General features: G+C 37.3%; 1 protein-coding gene across 2 annotated transcripts; it reads right to left on the bottom strand.

Annotated features, from left to right (window-relative positions):
- Positions 1–361: 361 nt before the first annotated feature.
- On the bottom strand, positions 362–4637 carry nkx2.4a (NK2 homeobox 4a). Of its 2 annotated transcripts, XM_058398425.1 has the most exons (3): positions 4359–4637; positions 2060–2671; positions 362–1678 (listed from the first exon to the last, which is right to left on the bottom strand). In XM_058398425.1, exons 2-3 carry the CDS (start codon positions 2427–2429, stop codon positions 993–995), a joined length of 1056 nt encoding a protein of 351 aa, XP_058254408.1. In that variant the 5' UTR covers positions 2430–2671; positions 4359–4637; the 3' UTR covers positions 362–992. The 2 variants fall into 2 exon arrangements, with proteins under 2 accessions (XP_058254408.1, XP_058254407.1); XM_058398424.1 differs by lacking the exon at positions 4359–4637 and having other exon boundaries at positions 2060–3244.
- Between the last annotated feature and the right edge of the window lie 5458 nt (positions 4638–10095).

Raw genomic sequence — 10095 nt, 5'->3', positions numbered from 1 at the left:
CTAAAAAAAATTCATTAATTGCATGACATATACATGTATACTATATACTATAATATTATAAATACAAATATAAATTATTTGTATTTTTTCCAGTTCAACTAAGTTTTAATCATTTTCTGATTTGTGAAAACAGCTTAATTCGCAATTGTCGCAAACGTAGATTTAATGTAGATTTATATTATGTTTAAACGAGCTATGCTATGAAAGTATTTTGCAGCCTAGCTCGTAGTCTCTTATATTAGTCCTAATTACTTGACACAGTTAAATTTTCTTCCATCGACCTTACTTTCCCTTCTACTGATCCTCAGTAGTACCGCGGGCCTATTGAAAACTCACTCCAAATTAATTCCCGGAGAATGACTTGTACTTCAATCGATTTATTGTCAACGTTCAATTGGTTTGAAACATATACAGCAGCCATAGTGTATGTGTTTGTCTTAACTTACAAAAAGGAAATAAAATAAACCACCAAAAAGTGTCATTTATATTACAGGTAAACAGAAAATGAAGTGTTAGCCAAATATACAGTCCCTACTTTTCATTAATCTAAAAGGATACATTAGCTTACAATAGTCATATCAGAATAAATTCAATTGTTCATCGCGGGAGGTTCGTTGTAAGATCAAGTCACTCGGAGATCTTCTGTGGATCATAAGTTCGTACCTGACGCCCTAGCATCCCGTTTTCTGTTTGTGTACCACTGCTGAGAGCGGCGACCTTGTTCAACAACGGGTACCCTTCTACTACGATAATAAAGGGGAGTCCAAAACACACAGAATAAGGCTAGAAATGACATCTTGTCCTTCACGGGCAGAAGTGTTTAATGTAGAAAAAAAAATCATGCCCGGGATAAAAGAAAAGGTGGCTTGACCCAAAGCCTTGTTTTATCCATACACACTCCACATTCTCAACCGATGTCTACTTTTGGCCTCGTTTTCACTTCAGAGTTAGAGTTTGTATAAAAAAAAAAAGTTTAAAATGATGAATCAGTCCTACCACGTCCTGCCATAAAGCAGGTTTGATGTGACCATGTTGCTAGTGTAATCTACAGACGTGTCTATCTGTCCCATGTTGTTTAGTGAGGAGTGAAGGGATGGAGGACTGGGCGACATTTCCTCTAGGTCTTGGGCCTGTACCAGGGCTCCCACCTGCTGACTCTGGTGTTGATTTATAGAGTTACTTGTGGCAGGAAGCACGACCCCAGAGCTATTCTGTTGTTGCTGATGTTGCTGCTGCTGCTGCAATTGCTGTTGGCTGGGTGTCGGAGTGTTGGAGCCGTTCTGGCACGGCTTTCCGTCCTTGACCAGCACGGGTACAGCCACCCTCCTGGGCGACTGCTGCTGCTGGCACAGGTTGCTCTCCTGCTGCAGCTGCTGCGCCGCCTTGTCCTTGGCCTGCCGTTTCATCTTGTAGCGGTGATTCTGAAACCAGATTTTCACTTGAGTGGGAGTCAGGTGGATCATACTGGCCAGGTGCTCCCGTTCGGGTGCTGATAGGTACTTCTGTTGTTTAAACCTTCGCTCGAGCTCGTAGACTTGGGCTTGAGAGAAAAGGACACGTCGCTTCCGCCTGGGCGCCGCGTGCAGCGGGGTCATGGCTTTTGTAGCGTCCGCCATGCCGCTCAGTGTTCCCATTCCGCTCATGTTCATACCTGTGGAAGGTCCCATGAATCTAGAAACTTAAAAATATACATAAACACGTACGGACGTTAAATCACCAATAGAACCAAGATCAATGCCATTTTAAATAACGTTGCATATTGCTGTTATAGGTGATATTTAAATACAGAGTAAATACCCAAGTGGACATTTATATCTAATAAGTAACCTAATCAAACGCAATGTATGCAATTAATGACATAATGTGTAATATCTGATAAATTTCTAATGAGATTATATCATTAAGTAAAACTAAATTAAGTTAGTACTTAAAACTCATCCATAGCCTAAAAACACTATATTCATATAACTTGTACATAGTTCAAAAATACTATATTTAATTTTAGTGTAATAACTGATAAGCTAAGCAAAAAAAAAAACTTTAAAACAAAGCTCCTTACTTGTTGAATATCTTGGGTCGGGGTTGGCGCCGTACCACCCTGTTGCCGCCGCACTGCTCCTCATAGTTTCTTGATAAGAGGGCAGATCGCCCATGTTGGCAATGCTTCCGTTGCAATAGCCGCTCATTGCGCTGTGGGAGAACTGGGAGACGGTGTGGGGCATGTGGTAGGTACTGGCCACCGTGGCGTTGTGGCCCATCGAGTGTTGCTGCATGCCCGTCTGGGATACCTGAGGTTGCCGGTAGGCTCCCAACGGAGATGCCAGGTTCCCAGAGCCCTCCATGCCACTAAACTTCTTGTACGTCTCTTCTATGGGGCTAAGAATGTCTGTCACTGAGAACGGTGTCGTGTGCTTTGGGCTCAGCGACATGGTTCAGAAAAGCGAGGCGGGGATGCGCGTGGTGGAGCCGCTCGGCCGCGTCGTTCTCGCGCGCGTCGACGTAAGAGAGCGCTCGCAGTAGTTGCCTGAGATCCGATTGATCGCCTTCGAGGAGGAGGCGAGCCCTGGCCACTCTCATCTTGGGTTTATTGTAGCCAGGCGCCAGGTTTACGACAAACACGAGGGGCGGAGCGATGGCCCGCACCAGCAAACAATAGTCATTGACATCTCGGCTAGATAATTGAAGGAAAAAATGCTTTTAGTTTCATATTAAGTTAAGCCTCCTGCGTTGCTTACAATGTCTCCCCTTCCCACAATTCCCATTTTTTGGTCATACAGTAGCAGTCTCATCATTTAAACGAGTGTTCCCTTCTCTGAGCCTCTGTTTTCATTCCACCGAGCGGATCAGCACCACTTTTTTCCGACGCGCTGTTGCTCAGCGTCAATAGGGAATTCCATACTTTTCCCCCAAGTTTGAGAGCACTTTGACGAGACATAAGCGCCACCGAGCACTAGCAAAGAGGCACAATGAAGGCCTCTCCATTGTATGACCTAATTTATGCGCCTTGAGCATCATTTTGCACTACCAGAGAGGGGCTCTTCCAAATTAGCTCAAGGTAAAAAAAAAAAAAATTCTGACCACAAAAAAGTGACACTGAAAATCATATGTAAGGCTACTTTATGTACACACATTAGCTAAGCACACTGAACACTGACCTTTGTTTTTTCTAGGTTTATGTAGGATTATGAAGTTTATCGCTCTTGCAAATCTGTCAATGCATTCGGATATGATACTACTTTCTTCTACAATATATGGCTGCCTTAGGAAACTGCATTTCTTTGTTTAGTGTATTTGATTTGACCGGTAAGTGACTGCATCGTTTTGGATGCTGTCTTGTTCTCTCTCTCTCTCTCTCTCTCTCTCTCTCTCTCTCTCTCTCTATCTCTCTCTATCAATCTATCTATCTATCTATCTATCTATCTATCTATCTATCTATCTATATATATATATATATATATATATATATAGATAGATAGATAGATAGATAGGTAGATAGATATATCTATGTTAATTGCATTAATTTTATTTTCATAAGGTGCCGTTAACTGAATCTGTACAGGTGAAATTAAAGCCAGTTTATCTGAATAATAAAACATGCTGGATGTTTTATACGAATGGAAAGTTTAAATTCATCCACAACCAGCCTTCTAACCAAAACTCTAAAGTTTGTGGAAGCTCATCAACTGATGACTGAAGATTGAAATTTTTGCAAACCAAATTATTGCAAATTATTTGTAAATAAAGAGTATATATATATATATATATATATATATATATATATATATATATATATATATATATATATATGTGTGTGTGTGTGTGTGTGTGTGTGTTTGTGTGTGCGCGCGCGCGCATGTTTAAGACTCAAGATATCGACTTTAACACTGCAATGCGCAGCCCAAACGTGCGCATGTTTATTGTTAAAAGCTCCAATTTCTCACACAATTTCACACACACTCAACAAAAACGCTGCATTTAAATACTTTTAAATCAATACATTCTCCTCATATATTCCGCTTGAGTAACTTTAAGCTCCTAGGATTCATAGTATCTCAGCCTTCAAAGTCATTCCAGAATCAGTATTTGGTGAATATCCGATGCGTTTTGTTAGGTCGTAATTTAAGACACCAACTAGCCTTGTTAGACTGCACTGATGTTGCGTAGTCGCTCGCAGAAACTTGGCTGGCATGTGTGTGCCTCCGCCATTAGGTAAATGAGGCCGGCCACTCAACCTTGTGCAATATTAAGACAGAGAGCGCGACCGCGGGCCAAGCGCGCGCCTCACTGCAGCTCACCAGAAACACGACACTGGTGACCGATCAGGATTTCAACTCTGCTTAAGAAAAAAAAGTTCTTACTTCATTCAGGATCAGATCACCCGAATAAAGAAACGCAGAAAGGACTGGAATGTAGAGGACCACATTATCGGAGGTATTCAAACGGACTGGTTTGTCATGTCCCTGTTCTTCAGTAGCCTATATAGATATTTCTTAGAAAGGAAATGAATGATAACTAACCTGTTGGAAAAAACTGTTTTGTATTCAAGCACAGGTTTCTTGATGGCTCATAGATTCCTCTGTATGACCTTGCCTATGTGTGGGTGTATGTGAGCGTGGGGCGTGTGTGTGTGCGCGCGATCGTGCTAGCATGTATGTGTGAGGATAGCTGCAATGGAAACACAAACCCAGAAAAGAAACCTGCATACATTCGTGTATATATATATCCAAAGACTGTAACTTGCAGTGAAACCGATTAATGTGTGTGGAATTTAAATTTGTTATTGTGAGATGTGTGGGTGAGGATTTGGTGAATATTAAGTTTGGACAGTCCTGTGTGGCTGCATTATGTGATTATAAATCCACGTGATAGGTCTGTTCCTTTATATAAAGCTTATTAAAATGTATCTCGACGACCACGTCAAATTTATGTATACAGTCCTAATTCGGTGCTTCACTTCCCAGGACTAAACGGCTGGGTAAAACATGATTGATTTTCTTAATCTAGCTATAAAATGAAGCCAGTAAATAGATGCTAGTCAATGGACTATTAACAACATGTTTACTATGGAGGCGCTAAAAAAAGATATCCGTAGTTTTCCTGAGAGAGCTATTTGGTTTGACCTTGAGGTGGTTATCAAGATATTGTATGATCCCCTCAAGTTCGTTTCCCTTCCATGGCTCACAAAGGCGGCAGAAATGTTAAGCGCCATTGGCCAGTCATCAAAATAAATGTTGTTGGTGTCGTATTCATCAAATATGCTCTTTTTATCCGAGCTGCACTTAGTCTTTGATGGTTGATGTCTGAAAGATCACGGCGTAATGCATTCACACTTTAAAAAGTCCAATTTTAAGGAAAGTCAGCAGTTTGCTGCAGAGAGAAAGGGCGAAATCGCGTGTTCTCTAGAGTGGCTGATGGGGCTATAACAGGCGGATGAAGGACTGAGGGGTACCTGAGGGCCAAGAGCGCTCCGAGTGAGAGCGCAGCTCCCCAGCCATCATCTCACACAGTCAGCGGCGGAACACAGTGTCCAGAAACGGGTTACTGACAGCGCAGTAGCCAACTTCCTCTTTAACCTATAGTTTCAGGCAGCGGTGAGCAAACTGGTGGCACAGGACAGTTAGACTGAGCATGCTGTGTTATGACTGTTACATTATGCGTAAAATTAAACTTTTAAAGAGCTTGATCTCTCCAAGGCGCTTCGCGGGTCGCTTAAAAGAGCGTAAGCCATGGCTCTAACAGAGATGATTAATTCTTCCTCCTCGCTTAAGCAGAACACCCACGACATACAATAACTTTTCAAGACGCACTTCTTCGATTTTAATTACACAACTGTGTACTAAACCACTAAGGCGCACGTTCAAGGGGTAGCATGCAATTTGTGCCAAGCGCAACGAGGATGCGGAACCAAAGATCCACGGCCAACACACGGGCTCTTTGTTCTGTTAATTTAGAGGACAATTTACATAAATTAAGATCATCATATCAAATCTGTTACCTTTGTAATTGCAAGAAAGCCGTAGGACGCCAGGTCCCGTTGGGTGGAAGGCTAAAGTTGCCTACTTGGGGAAAAAAACGCATTTATCTTATTAGGCGCTTTAATGCAAATAGCTCGAGGAACATTTGCTCAAAGATCAGGTTAAATGGTGCAATGTAGCTGAAAGCTTTGGAGACATTGATGTTTAAGTTAGCAACTGTATTATTATTATTATTATTATTATTATTATTATTATTATTATTATTATTAAATTATTATTATCTTAAAAAGCACATTATTAACAATAACATTACAGTTTACGCTAAATGCTACTAGGTCTAATATATCTGGTAAATGATTTATTAAAATGACTTTTAAAACACAAAACCCTCATCTCCAGTGCATCAGAATTTAGGTACATTCTGTTTTGAACAAACTGTCAATCCTTAATGACTTAATAAAGATCTCAGATAATATAGTATAATATTAAAATTATTATTTATTATAACGCCCATTAGGCGTTGTGGAGTTTAGTTTTAGTGTTCCTTATTTATATTTGATCAAATTTCTTATATGCAAAGCCATAGAGAACCTAACTCTGAATAATACAAATAAACCTGAGATCTGTTTTGAAAGTAGCTATTTTACTTAATTATATTTTCTTCCCTTTGTAGCGCAATTAATGCGTTAGCGTCCATTGCCCCTTATATTAACACCACTCCTAACATTAAGCTCAGAACGATCCATTATAGCTAAAGAGCATTTAGATCTAGATGCACATTTATTTCCTTTTTCTGTGGCGTCTAATATTTGAACCATTTTACAGTGAAATAGAGTGTGATATGTGAGATTGCATTTGCAATACATTTGCAATAAGCTCACAGATCTGTACTGGTCAGTGCTATTACACGGCCATCACACGAATAGCTCTTCTTTTCCACCTAGCTGATATTTCTTATCGGACATCACTCACAAAGTACTTCAGGTTTGTAACGCAGGGTTTAATACAGTTACAATGTTACATGGATGTATTTCTAAATGTCGAGGACATTTTGCAAATAAATTTATCTGAAGAGGCTCTCTGGTATTTAAGTCTTTTTAAAGTTTAAAATTATTTCTTTTAACTGGCTTGTCCTAAGAGAATATTTCATATAAAGCAATGTTCACATATTATTTGTGACCCATTTTGGGCCAGAGCCTGCAGGTGCTTGTCGCAGCTCCTTAAGCGATACATACCCGCTGTGAAGAAGGTTAAAGGTCCTCCCAAGAGCACTAAGTATCTGACAGGCCTCTCCAAAACCGTATTCTTCTGTCCAAGTTTTCATTCACATGCAATTAATGGAGCTCGATAGACGAAATGATGCTAATAGGTAGCAAAAAACACAGTGATCTAGAGGCAGGAGCATCTAGAGCAGCGTCTAGTTTTGATCTGGTTTTTTTTCTTTTGTATATCTTAAATGCATGATAGCTTTTTGTGAAATGTGAAGCAAAAAGAAAAGCGAGGAATCCGAGAATCCGATTTTGTGTTTGTTTTCTTATTGCGATGAGGAAAGCGTTTATTTCTCATGATGGCGAATCTGGCGAAGAATTTTTTATGATCTTTTTTTTTTCTCGGATGCTGTGCATGTATGTGAGTATTCAAAACTTACTGATTTCCAGTAAAACAAAACAAAAACCTAAAAAAAACTGGCTAAAAATAGGGGAAACGATACAGCAGTGGTCAATATATGCTATGTTATAATCTGATAATAAGATATCTGATAATATTATCATCTATCTTAGTGTGTATGATTTATTTAGTTCAGGTCTGTATTTTTGTGAAAGTGATAAACTATTCAATTGTATTTAAAAATATATTACTTATTATTTATATTATTTTTTAAAACATTTTCCTATGACATTATTATTATTATTATTATTATTATTATTATTATTATTCTTATTATTATTATTATTATTATTATTATTATTATAGTTTTATGGTTATAAAAATGTCCACCATCTTTTCAAAGTTATGAAAATCAAATTAGAATTAGACAAAATAAAATCTAATAAATATATTATATAAGTCTACACAGAATTAACAAAACACCCAGAGAGGTCTCAACATAAAGTGGAGCATTATTATTTATTCTCATTCCCTGAAAGTAGACTGTGTTTAAGAATAGAGGAGATAAGTTGCATGAGAATTTTCTCCTTTGTCATTACACAATTAGAAAATTCCCCAAGATTCACAAAATTAACTATCTTTCCTTACAGATGATCTGCTATAGTTTAATATCTGACTACAGTGCAGAAAGTAACTTTCTTTCTTTCTTTCTTTCTTTCTTTCTTTCTTTCTTTCTTTCTTTCTTTCTTTCTTTCTTTCTTTCTTTCTTTCTTTCTTTCTTTCTTTCTTTCTTTCTTTCTATTCTGATCACACTTCTAGATCTGTTTGGGATATTTAGCACAGATAAATGTGGAGGTTGTCTGATTTTCTTTTTCAAGTAATTTTAGAAACATTTGAGTATTATTGTTCTACACTCACCATTTTGTATTCAAGAAAAAGTATTTGCATCACATCCTGCCTTGTCTATTCAGCTAACCATATAAAAGGTAGGACAACTTATTATTTTGTGAAGTCATAAAGAAAGGACTGAATGTAATATTAGAATTCCAAGATATGTGATTGAGGCTTCTTATAAATTGCCTGTTTCAATTAAAATCAGAAAATGGACAAAAATAGTTTCAGTGCTTATTGTGTCCTTTGTCTGAGTCACTCACTGAGATCAGTAAATTCAACATTTTCAGCAACTAACTAAGAAAATCATCAGCTGCTCTGACTAGCCTGCTGCCTCTGCTGGACATTTTTGCCCAACAGGATAATTAGCTTTCCTCTTTGTTATAGTCTTAATCCCAATACTTCAGGAAGCAAAGAAAATAGCAGGGTCAGGATTTAATTTACATTTGCATTAAGATTAGGGCCAAAAAGCAATCAGAGTGTAATTTTCAGTGCATAAAATATTGTTTGTTTGTTTATAAGGGATTTGTATCTGTTGGGTATTTTAACCTTATAATAACCTAAACGTTGAAAATAACTGCTGTTATATAGTGATAAGTAAAATTCAATATTCTACATGCTTTAAATTAAATGTATATCCCGACTTTAATCGCAACTTTAATCAGGTTTAACATTTTGCATCATGTAATACGCAAAAGATAACATCCTGAAGATATGCAATATCTTACATAATGTCCATAAAATATAAAACAATGATAGAATCAACAGCTTCTTGTTTTAATGATGTATAAAACTATACACACTGTTTCCTTAAATCATGATCATTACAATAAATACCAGAAACAGTTATCCAGACACTGACCCTACATAATTCTCTAATTAAGATTTTTATATAATTGCACCAAAGTCTTGAAAAATTAGGAAGAATATGATGATGTGCACTTGCATTGAGCTATTAAAGAGAGTACATAGGATGAAAGGAGCAATATAACCTAATATAACCTATGATAATATTCTAGTCTTACATTTTGCAAACCCTCTCTCTTCAGTGCATTAATAGACAAATTCATTCCTTTTTGGCTTCTTTTATATTTCACGCAGGTTCTTCTTACAAGCTGACAGCCTTCAGGAGAAATAAGCTGAACACATGGATCTGATTACCCTGTAATTTCCCTCCATTTCTGCAAATTCTTATGGCTCTTTTGTTTTTCTTAAATATGAGCTTTGAAATAAACATATAACAATGGACAACAAAGGAAGCTGCTTATTGTTTCATAGGAGACAAGAACTTGTGAGTAACTGGTGCAGAATTAGCACATGTGCCCCAGCATTAGAGCTAAAATGTACAACCTTATATAAATGTTAGTGGTTTAGGGAAATTGTAGTGTTGTTTAAAATGCTAGTTATATTCACAAAACTAATGCATAACTGAATGTATACATGTTTTTTTTGTTTAATAATAGCTATAAGGTCTGATTCAAGGTGAGATAAATAGAAAAATAGATCAAATAAATAGATAAAATAAACAAATATGTTATTTAAAAATGTGTGGAGGTATAATATAAGAGGTATATTGTTTTCTTTAAAAATATCTTTTGTTATAACTTAAATTTAATCTTCA

This window comes from Hemibagrus wyckioides, linkage group LG09 (assembly GCF_019097595.1).
Source record: "Hemibagrus wyckioides isolate EC202008001 linkage group LG09, SWU_Hwy_1.0, whole genome shotgun sequence".
Classification (NCBI taxonomy): Eukaryota; Metazoa; Chordata; class Actinopteri; order Siluriformes; family Bagridae; genus Hemibagrus; species Hemibagrus wyckioides.
Note: the sequence above shows the minus strand (reverse complement) of the source record. Positions and strands in the feature narration are given on the sequence as shown.